At 46.3% G+C, this 16,891-nt stretch overlaps 6 protein-coding genes across 6 annotated transcripts; 3 read left to right on the forward strand and 3 right to left on the reverse strand.

Annotated features, from left to right (window-relative positions):
* Nucleotides 1–289: 289 nt before the first annotated feature.
* On the reverse strand, nucleotides 290–2,325 carry N7483_004226 (uncharacterized protein; the record flags this gene model as incomplete). Its single annotated transcript, XM_057087663.1, has 10 exons — nucleotides 290–504; nucleotides 559–654; nucleotides 707–754; nucleotides 832–1,037; nucleotides 1,101–1,178; nucleotides 1,239–1,414; nucleotides 1,466–1,660; nucleotides 1,711–1,874; nucleotides 1,931–1,973; nucleotides 2,047–2,325. The coding sequence occupies 10 exons, from the start codon at nucleotides 2,323–2,325 to the stop codon at nucleotides 290–292; spliced, it is 1,500 nt and encodes a 499-aa protein (XP_056947492.1).
* An 842-nt stretch (nucleotides 2,326–3,167) lies between these two features.
* Nucleotides 3,168–4,604, reverse strand: N7483_004227 (aldo/keto reductase; the record flags this gene model as incomplete). Its single annotated transcript, XM_057087664.1, has 8 exons — nucleotides 3,168–3,352; nucleotides 3,417–3,562; nucleotides 3,621–3,676; nucleotides 3,742–3,826; nucleotides 3,885–4,081; nucleotides 4,144–4,248; nucleotides 4,330–4,476; nucleotides 4,536–4,604. The coding sequence occupies 8 exons, from the start codon at nucleotides 4,602–4,604 to the stop codon at nucleotides 3,168–3,170; spliced, it is 990 nt and encodes a 329-aa protein (XP_056947493.1).
* Nucleotides 4,605–5,113: 509 nt separating this feature from the next.
* On the forward strand, nucleotides 5,114–6,294 carry N7483_004228 (enolase C-terminal domain-like protein; the record flags this gene model as incomplete). The annotated part of the gene is made up of 4 exons (XM_057087665.1): nucleotides 5,114–5,289; nucleotides 5,358–5,425; nucleotides 5,535–5,646; nucleotides 5,718–6,294. 4 exons carry the CDS (start codon nucleotides 5,114–5,116, stop codon nucleotides 6,292–6,294), a joined length of 933 nt encoding a protein of 310 aa, XP_056947494.1.
* A 1,890-nt stretch (nucleotides 6,295–8,184) lies between these two features.
* N7483_004229 (fungal specific transcription factor domain-containing protein) lies at nucleotides 8,185–10,293 on the forward strand (the record flags this gene model as incomplete). Its single annotated transcript, XM_057087666.1, has 3 exons — nucleotides 8,185–8,561; nucleotides 8,746–9,580; nucleotides 9,640–10,293. The coding sequence occupies 3 exons, from the start codon at nucleotides 8,185–8,187 to the stop codon at nucleotides 10,291–10,293; spliced, it is 1,866 nt and encodes a 621-aa protein (XP_056947495.1).
* Nucleotides 10,294–10,463: 170 nt separating this feature from the next.
* On the reverse strand, nucleotides 10,464–12,432 carry N7483_004230 (uncharacterized protein; the record flags this gene model as incomplete). Its single annotated transcript, XM_057087667.1, has 4 exons — nucleotides 10,464–11,117; nucleotides 11,148–11,407; nucleotides 11,460–12,230; nucleotides 12,327–12,432. The coding sequence occupies 4 exons, from the start codon at nucleotides 12,430–12,432 to the stop codon at nucleotides 10,464–10,466; spliced, it is 1,791 nt and encodes a 596-aa protein (XP_056947496.1).
* A 535-nt stretch (nucleotides 12,433–12,967) lies between these two features.
* N7483_004231 (NRPS-like enzyme) lies at nucleotides 12,968–16,199 on the forward strand (the record flags this gene model as incomplete). The annotated part of the gene is made up of 4 exons (XM_057087668.1): nucleotides 12,968–13,216; nucleotides 13,281–15,029; nucleotides 15,088–15,153; nucleotides 15,198–16,199. The coding sequence occupies 4 exons, from the start codon at nucleotides 12,968–12,970 to the stop codon at nucleotides 16,197–16,199; spliced, it is 3,066 nt and encodes a 1,021-aa protein (XP_056947497.1).
* Nucleotides 16,200–16,891: the final 692 nt, after the last annotated feature.

Raw genomic sequence — 16,891 nt, forward strand, 5'->3', positions numbered from 1 at the left:
CTATATCGTTCAAATGTTTGAAGTCTCTGCACATGTGCATTGCACCCGGGCGGTGATTCAATACACCATCTTTCCTATGCGCTGCCAGTGGATCCATGCTGGCAAATTTTCTACATTTTATGGAATTCTTGATAAAGGATATCAATTATCATTGTAGGAAAAGATTTAGTAATATTTGAACATAAATCCCAACTTTGTGCGTATACCCCAGATTTATTGCTTCAACTACCCAATGAAAGATTCGAAGAAAGCCACCCGCAACTTGAAGCTGAGCAACGACATTCAAGAATTAAAGCAAGTATCGGAAACTTCTAACAGTCAATCCGGAGGGGCCATTTCCTTCACTGGACATAGCGTCTGTGGTCAGATCCGTACCCTCCTCTTGGTCCAGTTGCTTGTTCAGCCTTCCAAGATAAATGCGAAGGATGGTGGCAAATATGATCGTCATGACGCACATTCCGATGTCGATACTAAAAGCGGTGATATATCGAGGTGCGGCGGAATCTTGGTGTGAATGAATTAGAAATTGTATACGCTCGTCCCAAGTTTCGGACTTACCAGGGTAAAGATAAGGCGTGTAAATTTGGCACACATTACTGAGACAATTGATCAAGGCCAAAGCAGCTGCACGCTTTGCGGCAGGACGAGGCAAGACTGTGCTCATTAGTCTGAGTTATTTGAAGTATGGCAGCAGAAGAGCCCTTACTGTTTGAAATGTATCCGAGGGCAACAACGTAACTGGAGTAAATACCACCTAGCATGATGCACATTGCCCTTTATTTTTTCCGTCAGTCATTGTCCAATTTGCATCATATAGTTGCCTAGACTTACACATAACGAGCGGCAAAGTTATTTCCTGCCATAGCCAGGACGAAAGACACAATAGCAATAATGGTGGAAGACACATGTGCAGGTATCGTTCACCTGTGCGGTCTGCATGCCAGGCATTGATCAACACAACAATTGTTCCTATGAGATATGGCGGTGTTGTCAGGAGCAAGGTATCGATTTTATTCCTGCCAAGTCCAGCCATTACACTTGGATGCGTCAGTTGTCAGTTTGATTGTTCACACAAAATGTGTACAGCGAAAATTTCATACCTCGGGAAGAAAGTGGTAACAGCGCCGGCCGATGTACAGCCGTAAATGAGACCGAGCAGTAGCCAGGTTTTCGGATCTCTGATCGAAAAAACATTATTAATGCAAGGGCGAATATTAGGGATTGGATATCGAACTTACAGGAAAGCCAGCTTTGCACCATGGAACATGCTTTGATGTTCACTATCCACCCAATCGTCCTCACCAATATCTTCTTCTAATCTCCAAGCTGCAAGCACTTTCTCATCATCACTCAACCAGAGTGTGGTTCTGGGAAGATCAGGAACAATGAAGAAAGCGACTAAAGCCGCAAAAATCTAATAGATTTAGCTCTAATAATGGCTTGGCACCATGGTAGTGAGACGTACCGTCAGTGAGCCCTCTATGATAAAGAGCCATCTCCATGCTGCGATACCTCGGGCCCCATTCAGGCCACTAGTAATACCAGCAGATATCAAGCCTGAAAAGGCTCCTGAAATCAATGATCCCGCGTATAGTAATGCAGTTCGCTTCACTAGTTCCTTCCTTGTATACCATGCCGACAGGAGATAAAGACAACCGGGCTAGAGGAAATTAGCAAGGTTTTATTAAGCAGAAGCTGATGAATTCTCACAAAATAAGCAGCCTCAATAAATCCGAGGAAGAATCGGACGGCCAGCAAGCCCCCGAAGTCCTTTGTGACAGCAGTGCAACAAGAGATGACACCCCATACTACCATGCAGCTGGGCAAATAGATTGAAGGTTTACCGAACTTTTTAAGAATCATATTTGAAGGCACTGTCACAATTAACTCTCAGAACACGGAAAATGTCACAAAGCTCAGATCCATTTACCTTGCATTAGGAGGTATCCGACAAACAAGATGCTAACACAGACCTATGCATTGCAGTCAGACTTCTAGGCCACTTTCACCCCTCATCATAGTTTCTATAGCTTGGCAATTCCTTACCTGGTACTCGTCACCTGTAAGATTCAAATCATCCTGTAGCCCCGCCAATTTCGCGGCTGCGATGTTGTTGCGATCTAGGTAGTTGAGGATATACATAACCAACATGATTATCAACAGTCTGGTGTCAATCTTTCTGACCAATGCCTTCTCCTTTTGTTCTCTCTCTTCCGAAGACAAAGTCAACAACACTTCAGGCACAGCCTTCAGGCCTTGAGCCTTAGGATTTTCGAGCACATATTGCTCGATGTGTTGGTTTTCTGAACATTTGGCACCGTCCATAGCTCAGGATGAAATTCAATAATGGATTGAACTTCGAAAGAAAGAGAGGGACGAAAAAAGGCCAAGCAAAATGGCCGAATGAAAATGGAAAGGGAGAAGTCTGGGGCCAGTGGGGTTTCATTTTAAGTTCCTGGGCTTCGCTCCATGTCCTAATTTAGTGCCTCTGGGGTAAGTTCCCCATGGGGTAAGGGATTGGCCCGAAAGAGGAGCTTAGACCACTCGGATTTCCAAAGAGGAAAAGAGGGACGACTCATCATGCTGATTTGTCAAGCGAGATACAGGCTACGTTTCCATCCAACCCCAATTTTCATATCCGGTCACAGATCTCGGATAAGTGAATTGGTCGGACCCCCGTATCAGGATAACGAAAGTCTTTATCAAAAACTATGAAACTATTTTGTTTTATTGGTAGCTACCACAAAAATAATAAATGCCAGGTGAACACTCTCTGTCAATAACATGGTGGAATCTGATTTTACGTGTTTATGGATACACTCTTCTGCTCGGGACTTTGACCCCATGGTTGCTGGCCTAGAGGATACCTTGTGGACCTGATGGAACACCAAATGACTGACAAGCATTAAAAACGCTCTCATTTATAACACTTGAATTTAAAAGTTTATTAAACAAAGAATTACCAAGCTCATGGTTATGATATTGATGATAGTTCTTGTGCGTGTTTTGCATATAGCGTATCCTTAAAGCTCAGATTTGCAAATGAAGCACTGAATTGCAGAAGTAGGTTCAAAAATATTCTATAAAAATGCTGGATTTCCAATTGTTTTATCTAAAGCAAAAAATTGAATTCATCTGTCGAGAATCACTTTAGGAAAGTGTTTTTTTCAATGGTTCGCAAGCTTCTTCTGCTCCGCGGCCCATGCCTCTGCACTCTGCCGAGCGCTAGCTTCACCGACCTCCCCAAAAATATCAACACCTAGTCTTGCTGGGAAGTTCATACGTTGGTGCTTCTCTAAGCTCTGGATAGATTCAAATGCGTGATCGGGAAGTACGAAGTCTGATACAAATGCTATGTTAGCCCAGATGCGGAGATATACGGGAGGACTGGAGAATCAGATTCGTGGAAATCATACCATCAAAATTGCTGCGAATTCGCTTAGCCGTAACTGATTTAGGAAGAACCGCCGTTCCGCGACCAACGGCCCAGCTGATCAAAACTTGCGCTGGTGTCTTACCAAGTTGGTGGGCAGTCTCAATCACCAGGTCATCGTCAACGGCACTGGAAGAATGATGTAAGTAAATGAACATTGTCTCTTGATATGACTTTATCAACGCACCGGGGGATATTGTAAATGTTGTTTCCAAGAGGGGAGTAGGCTGTGATCAAAATTTGCTGCAATCGGAATTAGGATCAGCACCGCAGGTGGGTGACATATGCGCCATGAGAACCATACGTACATTGTCTTTACTCCACTGAAGAAATTCGCGTTGCTGAAGGTAGGGGTGAGCTTCAATTTGGTTGACGGCAGGGCGAATCCTTGCACTACAATCAGGTCAGCTTGCGGATGATCGAATTTTCAGCCCTGAACAAGGTCACATACGTCTTGAATAATTCATCAATTTTCAAATGGGTGAAGTTGCTAACACCAATCGAGCGAATCTTTCCTTGATCCACCAGACGCTCCATCACTGCCCAGGTATCCTTAGTCGGTACGTCGATAACGTCGATGAGTCCTGTCTTGGCGTCGACAGGCTGGATGGTTTCATTGGAGTGTCGAAAGGCTACAGGCCAGTGGATCTGTGGGAGGAGGCTCGAGTCAGTAGTCTTTCGAAGACCAGCAACTTTCAATGTTAACCTACCAGGTAAAGATCAAGATAATCCGTCTGAAGATCAGCAAGTGATTTGTTCACAGCCTCTTCAACATGTTCTGGTCCGTGATGGGTGTTCCATAACTTGCTGGTCAACTATGAGTTTCAACGCAACGGTCAATGTACTGTTCAAAATGTTTTTCATAATAGGAGGGGTTGGAATTTGTATTCACATACAAATATTTCGCTGCGGGGAACTCCGGAAGCTTTAATTCCATCTCCGACTTGCTTTTCGTTGCCGTACACAGCAGCAGCATCGATGTGTCTGTAGCCCGCTTCCAGAGCCGTCTTCACTGCATCGCGGACCTTATCGTTCTTCAATTGCTGTAGAGATATGTGTTAGCTATTTGTGAAGGCAATAATTTCCTGGAGTTTATACTAACCCATGTGCCCAGGCCAACAGCAGGCATGCTGTAGCCGCTGTTCAGCTTGTAGGTTCTACCTGAAGCCATTGTTGTAATAAAAATTTATGAAGAAGAATTGTGTGATTCCAGAATGAAAGAGCAGACTTCGCGTGTTAGAAGTGCCAGACTTCATGAAACTCACCAAAAGAGATATTGATTAAAGAGTTATTGATTACATCTTGAGTCGCCAGAATAACCGAGGGTCGGATAAGTGGCTGGAGGTCAGTGGAAATGCATACCTCCAAATGGCCTTGTTTTTCCGGATGGTCTTGCTGAAGAGTCCGCTTGCCATAGTACTCTCGGATAAGTGGATTTCTTCCGAAATTACAATAGTCTGAGTGCTGACAGTATGGTATTGTTCATCACATACTCCCGAGGTCTTCTGTGTTGCTATCAGTGCATTTCCTGGATATTTGATTCAACCAGTGACGATATTTTGATTTTCCGTCTACATAGCGATAACGCGAAGTTAAGATTGTTGATTTCCTCAGCAGTAACATCGGACTCGCGGTATCAACTCTCTACCGTCATCAAATCACAGCCAAACCGACGAAGAAATGGCGCCAATCAAGCAGATTGAATATTTTAGAGTCCCTCCACGATGGCTGTTCGTCAAAGTCACGGATTCTGATAATAATGTCGGTTGGGGTGAAGCTTCCCTAGAGGGTCATACAGAGGCGGTCGAAGGCTGTCTCGATGCCTTCATTGAGCGGTTTTTTGGCTTTGAGGCTAAGTATGTTCATGAAATAACTCCTTCCTGCCCTCCTTTTTTATTTGCTGTATGCTCATTCATGATGCTAGTGATATTGAGCATATATGGCAAAATGGCTATCGCATGGGCTTCTACAGAGGGGGACCAATCTTGATGAGTGCCCTGTCCGGGATCGATATCGCTCTATGAGATTTGAAAGGTAGGATTAAGCAAGTTGGCGCTCTGAAAGAATGATATCAGGCTAACATGAATCCGCTTTTATTCAGCTTCGCGCTTTGGTGTACCCATATACGAGTTCCTGGGCGGGAAGGTCCGCGACAAACTACGGGTTTATGCTTGGATCGGCGGGGATCGCCCTGGAGATGTGGAGTCACAGGCGTAAGCATCCGCACCCTCCTTGCTCAACTAACCCACTCTTTCATTTGATCTGATTAGTTTCTTGTGTCTAGTCGCGGTCGCATTGCTCAGGGATTCAAGACAGTTAAAATGAACGCTACCGAAGATCTTGGCTGGCTGGACTCACCCGCCGCGCTGAATGCATCAGTGGAGCGGTTGAAGACCGTAAAGTCTTTAGGATTGGACGCTGGCGTGGATTTCCACGGAAGAGTACACAAGGCAATGGCTATTCAACTTGCACACAAGCTCGCCCCACACGAGCCGTTGTTCATTGAGGAGCCCCTGCTCTCTGAGCACCCAGAGTCTGTGGCCGCTTTATCCAAACTTGTCCCGACCCCCATTGCCCTTGGAGAACGTTTACACTCTCGTTGGGACGTCAAACCATTCTTAGAGGCGGCATCTGTTAGTATTCTCCAGCCTGATATCAGTCATGTTGGAGGAATCTCTGAACTGCGTCGTATTGCCATCATGGGTGAAGCCTATGATGTGGCTTTGGCACCACATTGCCCTCTTGGCCCGATCGCTTTGGCTGCGAATATCCAGGTTGATGCCGTGTCGGCTAACTTCGCGATTCAAGAAATGAGCCTCGGTATCCACTATAACAAAGATTCGGCAGATATCGAGACTTAGATCAAGAACCCGGAGGTTTGGACCGTGAAGGAGGGTATGTTGGATCTTATGCAGGGCCCCGGTCTGGGCATAGAGATCGATGAGGAGAAGATCAGAGCTGCAGCAATCGGTGCCAAAGCTTGGCGGAGCCCTTGCTTTGAAGGTCCTGGGGGTGAATGGAGAGAGTGGTAATATCTTCCAACGTTTGCGTGCAGGTCACTTGTGACCGTGACGATTTTAGGTGGGTGAACTACCTACCTCTTAATAGTGCGGATATATTTTAAAATGAAACTTGAACATATGCCAGCACTAGAATGCTACTGCCAGCACCGTGACTTGAGTGGTACTAGGTGCAAATAGGTAACTGAAATGCCCCCGAGTCTGTTGATCACCTTGGAAGATCTGAGTCATGATATTCCGCCATATTTTTAAAGATGGAGTGGATTAAAAAGTGCCCTTTAAAGGTTCAAATGTTTAACTTCAAGTTGGTTCAGAGTCCATCATTCAAAAACATTTGAAGGTTCCGGATCCTCATATGTGGACTCAGAGCTGCATCAATTAGTCAGAACCCCCCTCTAAATATGATTTGAATGGCCTTTTCATCCATCCGCCCACCGTCCACGGGTATGTATTGAGCCGAACAACCATCAGTCCACTTGATCACACCCGTGGACACAGATTTCTTTATCATATAAAAATCGTTGAACTTATTGACTAGCAATCAATTAGTCCTCAGAGAGTATTCTGTTTTGAATTAGTCAGTGATGCGATCATGATGTTTGAGCAATTGACTGGCAAAAGAACAGGTACTAGGAGCCCGGACAGAACGAGTCATAATGCCCAGGTGGAATCAAGTAAGCCTGGGATGGGGTTTCAAACTCATGCAATGCCACTGTATACCGCAGTACGGAGTACGTGGGGATTCGATACGAGAGTCCACTCCCGCAACGCCGCTGCGGGGCCCCGGAGCCCATCTGTGCAGCGTGGCCAATTTTCTGCCCCTGTGGTCAGAAAATATAGTCTTATAACCAACTTGAAAGGTAAATTCGCTGTTGCGAAGTAGCCTGAGGTACGACTTATTGCTTGCAGCAGAATTAGCGGTCAACCGGATTATAATGGGTGGTAAAAGATAGAATGCATTCAAGGGAAGGTAAGTGGGGAATACCAGAAAGACAGCCACAAATTATAACCGAGTGTCAGGTGATGTTAGGGGCATATATAATCATCTAGGGCGGGAACCTTGGCAGTTGTAAGGTAATCCGGATCATAGCGACTGCGTTCTTTACATTCTATACATACATAATCACATTTATCGTGATTTGCCTTGTGCGTCTTCTCCACTTGATCAAGAACGCAACCCAATTTACAGAGACATCGATACTAGGCCATTTGAATCAAAAGGCCTTTGCCACGCCAACATCACTATTTGCATTATCTCTTCATTGTTTTTAAACAAAGAATCCGATGACTGGAGAACGACCTAGTAAGCGGCCATGCGACAGAGAACGCGTACGCGTAACTCGGGCTTGCGATATATGCAAGAGGTCAGTGAATTTATGCTGCTGAGATGTTCTGTATAGTCATCACTTGCCTTCGTGTTGTGGAAGAAGGGGGCCGGGGAGTGAAACAGCAGAATAAACCTTGGAAGCTTACCCCAATGATCAACCTAGGAAAAAGTTACGCTGCACCGGGACGCTACCTTGCGACAGTTGCAGTCAAACTGGCAAGAAATGTGAATATACCGCTGATTATAATAGGGGCAAAGTGCCCGCTGTTCGTATTGCTCGGAAGCCTACGCAGAACAGTAATGAGCAACAGCAACAATTGAACTTTACAGAAGAATCAGCCCAGTCACCCCCATTGCCACAGTATCAACTTGGACAGAGCTTTAACATGCCAGAGATAAATCGAATGGGCGATAACCCACCCTCTCGTGCCTCTCTCGAGTCTCATCAAACGGATCTAGAGGGTCACTATGTTGGCCCATCATCCGGTGTCTCATTCCTGATTCGAGTGCAAAGAAAGCTGTATAAGCATCTGTCGCTTCCGCTCAACACACCGATCTTCACATTTGAAGATACTCCGTTGCCTGTAGGCGAGTCAACCTTCATGCTACTCCCCGTGAGAAACGAAGCAGACATGCTCGTGGCGCGGTACTTCGATTTTACCTTCCCTACGCATCGATTTCTCCACCAACAGCAGGTGGAAAGCTGGGTGGATGAGTTCTACTGCAGCGTTTTGAAGTCCGAGGCTGTTGGCCCTGGTGTGCGAGGGAAACGGGCTTTAGTGTTGATGGTTTTTGCTCAAGCAAAGCAATCCCTGTTAAGCATGAATCAGCCACAAAGCCATTCCCCAACAAACAGTTTCGTCATTAGACTACAAATTCTTTTGCTTTCCTAGAATAGGGGTTGTTTTCACTACTTCTGTGTCTCCATTTCCCTTTTTTCTTACTTTGGCTTATTAACTTGATAGTGCGGCTTCTTTTGCGGCCTCGGAGCAACAACTCGTCGCTGAGACAGGTCCTATTCGGTTGACTAGCGTTCAAGCACGGTTAGCACAGTGCTTCTATCTTCTATCTCAGTCTCGTATCAATCATTGCTGGAGTCTATTCGGGACAACGGCTCGCCTCGCAATGGCTATCGGTCTGCATCGCAATCGAAAGCGAGAGACTGGAGCTGGAGTGGATTATATTGATTCCGAGTGTCGGAAACGTGTCCTTTGGTGTGCCTACAGCCTAGACAACTATCCCAGTGCCGCTTTGGGTCGTCCACGAATATTTCACGATGACGATATTGATCAAGACTTTCCTGGCGTGATTGATGACTCAAGAATCTTGCGACACCAGATCCTCCCCTCAAAATCGACTGCACAGAGCATAATGCTAGCTCCCTTATATCACGACAAACTATCGGTCATTGTTGGCCGTATATTACGTGATATGTACGGACCTCATAAAGCAACCTCTCAAGAAGAAGAAGCGGCCGCTGCTCAGCACGGTGCCGATCTCACTCGATGGCGACAAGAAATCTCTGGCTTTCTTGATTCCTCGAATGTTGACCTTCTGATCCTGATATATCAATGCCAATATACAGTTCTCAATCTCGCTTTCTATCATGCACAAATTTTGCTTTATCGACCATTCTTGATAAAGCACTTTGGGAATTTTGTCGGTCAAGAAAGATCTCAAAATAACGTGCGAAGTGAAACTTCCAATCAATATGTCGATGTTTGCATCACGGCTGCAACAAATATTGCCGCGGTAGTTCACGAGCTCTGCGAAAAACACCGAATGTATAGCATGTTCTGGGTAAGGAATAAAACCTTCTTACCGCCCGAGTCCTTCAGAAACTGACACTACTGACACAGTTCACCCATTATTACGCCTTTTCCGCCATCATGGTTTTATATGTGCGCGTCATCCAGCTCGCTACGCAAAGCCGAAGTCCAGAGGAGACTGCCAAGTATTTACAAATAGGAGAGCAATCTCAACGGGACCTGGCTAGTTGTTGCTCACAGTCATCTTTTGTGCAACGATATCTCGTTGTTCTGGAGGAGCTTCGCCATGACGCTCGATCTGCAATGGAACAATATGGTCAACATCCAGCTTCTAATATCACCACAAATAACATAATCTCTTTTGGTCATGCGAACCAGAATATTCGGGCCATGTACGGCCATGAGGGCGGCCCTCCAGCCGAATTTGAGTTTGGGAATGGCCTAGTGCAAATAAACAACGATGTTGTTGAAAGTCACACTCAAGAGAATGAGAGACTACAAGGTGCTGATTTGTCAATAAACCCATCAAGGCAGTCCAATACTTCTCAGTGGATAGAAGCCAGGGTCCAGGATAACTCTCCAATGGATGGTGAATTCGGGATCCCAGACTGGGAACATCTTGATTCTTTGGCTGTTGCAGGAATGGGGGAATTGGACGTTCTTTTTTTCTCATGGTTGGCAATCCAACGAGTGAGCCCAATCGGTAATTGTTCAAAGCCACGATATGCGATCGGACGGTACTAGTCTTCGCGGCTAACATTGTATGCCGACTGAAATCTTCTTATAGTATTTTGACGTGCTCATGAGAGATGATCAATTTATCGCGTTGTTGAACAAAGAATATAGTCACACATAGCACTTACTAATTGAATTACGACATAAGGTTTTAAGCGAGCTATTAACCTTCAAGTTCCTCACTTACTTAACAATCCCTCCAAAAGACACACCAGGCCTACTGCCCCAGGGTCGGGAACCTTGCTCCACTCCTGCTCGGGCACGTAAACCGCGCGTCCAAGAGAAGCGGTCATGCCTTTTGTGCTGTCGCGTCCCGCTTGTGCGGCAGAAATAGCTGCAGCTACTGATGCACCGGATTGCAATGATTCTTTGAAGGGGAAAAGAGCGTCCATGACAGTACGATCACCCACAGTCGCTGGTGTAGCTTGACGCACAGCTTGGAGTGCGTTACCGGACGCCTGAGCCCAATCCGAACGCTCAACCAGTCTCCTCTCTGGCAACTTCGAGCTGATGTCCCAAAGAGATGCAGCTAAAGCGTTTAAGAAGATTGCATAAAGCGCCCCCGAGGTACCATCCATATTGTTCTCCACGACTTCTGCCAGAACTTCAAGAGTCTGGATGATATCTCCGCTATCGCTGGTATGATCACCTTTATTGATCATTTCCCGAAGAATGGCGCGGGCTGTTCGCGCAAGTGTCGAACCGCAATCTTCATCGCCCACAATCGAGTCGAATCCATCAATCTCTGCCTCGACCGCTATTAACTTATTGCAAGCCCGCTCGAGGGACTTCAGCAGATCGCGTTCATCAACTACCCAAGAAGAATTGTCAGGCTATCAACCATGATAATGGCAATGGGGGACTAAATACCTTTCAGCAAAGAGGGGGGGCCTGGACCGAAGTTCCTCGGTCCTCGTTTCAACGGTATCCTGTTTGCATGGTTCTTCACCATAAGCCTGTTGGGGCCTTGGCGTGATGCTCCATCCTGGGGTGGTAGCTGGTGCGTCCAGAGCCTCGAGCATTTGAGAAGTAGCCTCCAGAAGCGTGATGCTAAATCCTTTTCCGTCCAAACTAGTCATGAAAGAGCCAGAATATATTCTAGTAGGCTTAATGCCTCGCCGCTCTGTTTCATGACATCAGAAATTGTGGGGGAAATGAGGAAATTGTCTGCTTACCCAGTCGATCGACAACAACCTTTGTCATAGCAGAAAACTCAATTTTCGATATACCTCCCAGGTTATTTACCATTAGGCAGATGTTTCCGTCACGAGAGAATGAGACATACGCCCGATCCGAATCATTCGGATCTAGGATTTTGTCCAACATCTGATCCACCAGGTCTGAAATGGCGGGTTGGGATTTGATCACATAACACCCAGACTCATTATGAATTCCCATGCCCAGTTCGACCTGATCAACATATTTTGTCGAATCCATTGCCGGTTTCCCCACAATGTGGACATGGTCTAACGCAGCACCAACAGTGGCAAGATTTTTCACGACATCTTGGCCGGCTTTGTAGAGTTCCTGGAGTGTCATCTTGCCTTGCTTGGCCAGACCTCCGAGAATCTTCTCAACGAGAACGGTACCTGCCAGGCCTCGTCTTCCAACCTTGCCGCTCTTGCGTCGACCAAGCGACACATCATCCCCCACCACCAGCACGGCAGTGTCAAAACCAGCAAGTCGGGCCTTTTCAGCAGCTAGATGAAACTGCAGTACATCACCCGTATAATTCATGATGACCAGCAAGGTTCCAGCGGACCCGCCTACTCGAGAAATTGTACTTTGGATTTGGTGCACACTAGGTGAGGCGAAGATTAATCCCGAAACGGCGGCACTGAGAAAACCGTCACCAACAAAACCTACAAAAGAGGGTTCATGTCCAGCTCCTCCCCCGGAGATGATTGTTACATCTTTGTTCCCGTCATGATGGGGATTGACGATAGCTTTGCACCATTAGCGTGGCTCATTTATCTCACACTGAAAACAAAAGGACAGACAGGGAGAATGTGATGAAAATGATTTGCTAGTATTCTATTTACCTTTGATATCTTCATCATAACGCAAAGAAGGGTTAGACAGAGCTAATCCATGCAAGGCATCTTGGACGAGTGTTGCGCCATCGTTGATGAAATGCTTTGCAGCCATATTTCTCTCATATAAAGATCGATATGGCCATGCATTACGGAACCAGCTGATGGAGCTATCTTATAGAAGTCTGAGATTATCTTTTCTTTTCGGCCACTAGAATCACAAGCATTCCTTTTCTCCTACTCTGTCTGCATCACGCCGGTATGTTTCAACTAACCTCTTTTCGCTGCATTTCCACCCTCTTCTTCACTCTCTGCACATCCACCCGATCTTTCTCGTACCTTTTTCCGGTCTTACTTTCTACCCTTTCTTTTTCCTAGCCCCGGTTCCACATACCATGCGACCAAATATCCGGATATTCAACTTCGCGGGGAACGGAAATGTCTACCATACGGATAAGCATTGTGGGTCCCGAATCTCTATCCGATTGGATAACTTATACTATGAAGCTCTCAGTCAACTCGGCCAATTTCGTATTTAAACGTCGTGACAGTTTTTACCAGGACAGCTTTCCTGTGCTCGATAAGAAGATATTGAAATAAGCTATCATACCTCATGTTATTTGAAAATTCATTTGCGCCCGCGCTTCGGAATGAAGATACCGCGAAGGCTGGATTTGCTCAAAGAATGCCCCCCAAGTCCACCAGCCGACGGATCCCACCCTCCCTACATAATCGACGATGTTCTACAAAATTTGGTCCGGGATGCACCTGATGAGCTCCTTGTGGGCTACCCAAAGACTGCACATGGAGTCACCGATTATGAATATTATACCCCCCGTGATCTGGACAGGTTCGCCAATGGCGCTGTCAAGGAGTACAAGGAGGCCGGGGTTGAAGAGGTATATATAGATCCGAGTCAGGTTTAACACGCGTAAAGTTCAGATTACTCAAGATTGATTGCAGCTCTCCAATTTGACTGAGAACCACGTCATCGCCATCCTCGGGCCCTCGAACCTAGACTACATCGTGTCACTTTTCGCATTGTCTCGGATGGGATACAGTATTCTGCTCCTTTCCACCCGTCTCAGCACCGAGGCATATGCCAACCTTCTCGCTCTGACAAACTGTACCAATATTGTATACGCCCCAAGCAACAAAAAGGCGGTCGAACAGTTGGTTGAGCATTCACCTGCATCCACATTTCTAATCTCGGAATTCGTAAACTACTCAAAGGAGCAACCCGTTATAGCCTCACAAGCACGTGGAACACTGGAGGCTTCCCATCGATGGGCTTTTATTATCCATTCTTCTGGCTCTACTGGTCTTCCGAAACCGATCTTCCAAACCCACGGGGCTTGCATTTCCAACTACAGCACAAGCAAGGGCTATCGAGCTCTGCTCACCCTTCCACTCTTCCACAACCATGGTCTCTCTACTTTCTTCCGTTCACTTTTCAAAAGAAAGAGAATTTGTATTTACAACGCCAATCTTCCGCTAACAGGGAAGAATATTATCGAGACAATGAAAGTCACGGCCCCAGAGAGCTTTCACGGTGTCCCTTACGTCTTGAAACTTTTGAGTGAAACGGACGAGGGCATCAATGAATTAGCGAAATGTGAGCAAGTTCTCTTCGGAGGCAGCAGCTGTCCCGATACTCTTGGTGATCTGCTAGTAAATGCTGGCGTCCGACTGATCAGTCACTACGGAGCTACCGAGCTCGGTCAATTGATGACGTCGGCGCGAGGCCCCGAAGACAAGGCTTGGAACTATCTTCGGCCATTGGAAAAGGTGAAGCCCTTCTTGAAATGGAAGCTTCACGAAAATGATTCCTATGAGTGTGTAGTGCTCGATGGGCTGCAATCCAAAGTCGCCTCCAATTCTGACGATCCTCCAAAATCTTTCCACAGCCGTGACACATTTCTGAAACATCCCTCAATTCCCGATGCATGGAAGTACCTGGGGCGAATTGATGACAGAATCACTCTGGTAAATGGAGAGAAAGTTCTACCTGTACCGATTGAACATCGTATCCGGCAAAACATATTTGTCAAGGATAACCTCGTGTTCGGGGTTTCGAAGCCACTGCCTGGGTTGATTGTGGTACCCAGTATCGAATCTGAGAGTCTGTCATCTGAGGTGATTCTGGATCGCATCTGGCTTGACATTGCGGCAGCCAACCAAAATGCCGAAGCTTTCAGTCAAATCTCGCGCAATATGGTCATTATCCTGGATCACGGGTGCTCTTACCCAATGACTGACAAGGGAACCATGATCCGCAACAGGTGCTATGTGGAGTTCAATGATCTGATTGAGGCCGCGTACGCACGTCTAGAGAATGGCGATTGTAACAACGAGCATCGTCGCGTTTTGGAGTTACCCCAATTGAAAGACTTTGTGTTGAATGTCTTCAGGAAAGATCTCGGCTTCCCAAATATCTCGATGGATAGTGATCTCTTTGAGGCTGGTGTCGATAGCCTACAGGCAATCAAAGCGCGTGGCATTCTGCAGTCTGAAATTGACATTGGAGCTTCGTCTCTGGCTCACAATGTTGTCTTTGACTGCGGGACTGTTGAAAGATTAGCCATGCATTTGCATGCGCTACGTACGGGAGAAGGGAGTGCTTCCGTTACCGAGGACGAATTGCAAGCAATGTCTCAAATGATCACGCAATATTCGACATTTCTCAATCGACCACCCAGTGATCGAGTTGTGGTAAGTAGTCAAATCTCTCCATTCCTCAGATGTTTGTTCTAACAATTCATTCTCATAGATTCTCACAGGTACCACCGGCTCCTTGGGTGTTTACATCCTCTCAAAATTATTACAGGATCCTTTAGTGAAAAAGATTTTCTGTCTTGTGCGTGCAGACTCTGAGCGCAGCGCATTAGATCGCGTGCTGTCGAGTCTATCCTCAAGAGCCCTCCCCATCGTGAACGCGTGATTGCTGCATTCCCTTCAATCCTTGGGCAGGAAGATCTAGGTCTTCCATCGGCGACCATCGACGAACTGCGCAGTTCCCTGACACATGTGGTTCATGCAGCCTGGGCTGTCAATTTCACCTTGGGTGTTCGCAGTTTTGAGCAACAACACATCAAGGGCATTCAGAAGATGATCAATCTATGTCTATCGAGTCGCAAATCTTCTCCCGCGGAGTTTTACTTCTGCTCTTCGATCTCTGCAGCAGCCGCTACACCCCTTCCAGCTAATATCGCTGAAGGCCCCATCCCTGAGCTCGAACATGCCCAAAACATGGGCTACGCCCGGTCCAAGCTTGTGGCTGAGCGAATCGTTCATGCAGCTGCCAAAAATACCGGGATGGTTGCCAAAGTTCTCAGAATTGGACAAATTGTTGGAGACACTACGACTGGTTATTGGAATCCAACCGAAGCAATTCCACTAATGCTCCAGAATGCTAAGACATTGAGGGCATTGCCAGCGTTAGATGAGACTCCCTCATGGCTTCCAGTTGATGTGGTTGCGAACGCCGTGTTGGAACTCACTGGGATCTTCCCCAATGAGAAAGCCAAGTCTTTTGCTCACGACCCCAACGTGGTTTATCATCTTCAGAACTCCACCACTTTCCGATGGACTGAGGATCTACTACCCGCTCTACAAAGGGCAGGCTTACAGTTTGAGATCCTTCACAAGCGAGAATGGGTCCAGCGTCTACGTGAATCCGAGCAAGATCCTCTGAGGAACCCAACGATAAAGTTGCTGGACTTTTTCACTGACAAATATGATAATGATGCACCTGGTCGATCAGGACTATCATTTGCCATGGAGAAGACAGAATCAGCTAGTCCCTCGCTGAGCGGTGGGGTGGAATTGATTGATGCTGGCTTGATCAAGAGATTCGTGGATTCATGGGCATCGCGATGGTGATTTTTGCTTTTCTTTCACACCATCTGTTGAATTCGCGCCTTCAAATGTTTATATATTTCTTTTATTCCCTTGGTTAGATAAATGTCATCGCAATACAAACTGACGTCACTCAAGCCTTTATCATAATGATCCAAACATTGCTTCTATTCCTATGATACTATGAACTTGAATCTACGTGCGCATAATTAGAGCCGAATTCCAATGTTTGCATACATATCCATTGTAGGCTGAGGCATTTATCGCGCACAAAAGCTTTTACAGTAAAGACTTCGAAGGTTGAATAACTATATTTATCGCACCTCATCTAAGTTGTAGAAGCTGAGCTGATAAAACTTTTAGACACCCATGGACGGAATGTTAAACAACTTTTTCTCATATCGCACTAGCTGGATTGCTACATTGTAGGACTCGGACCTTTTTGTCCGTCTAGACAGCCTAGAAGAGGATATAGGGTCGATGAACACTTCGTAAGTACCATCCACGGTGACTGTATCAACTTCGGGAGTAAAGGATGCATGAGTACTAGTAGGCGTTATTGGCCATGTGAAATAGTAGAACTTCCTACCTAGGTGGCTCTCTTAGTACCCCCACATATATCATTTCACTTTAAAGTTAATCTCACGAAGTACTATGAGTGCCAGTGGGGACTCGGAGACCACGGACCTCGGGGGTCTGATGGGCTTATCCGGTCT

The sequence above is a fragment of the Penicillium malachiteum genome (genome assembly GCF_028827825.1).
Source record: "Penicillium malachiteum strain IBT 17515 chromosome Unknown utg000002l:1.0-8849297.0:1.0-8852440.0, whole genome shotgun sequence".
Classification (NCBI taxonomy): domain Eukaryota; kingdom Fungi; phylum Ascomycota; class Eurotiomycetes; order Eurotiales; family Aspergillaceae; genus Penicillium; species Penicillium malachiteum.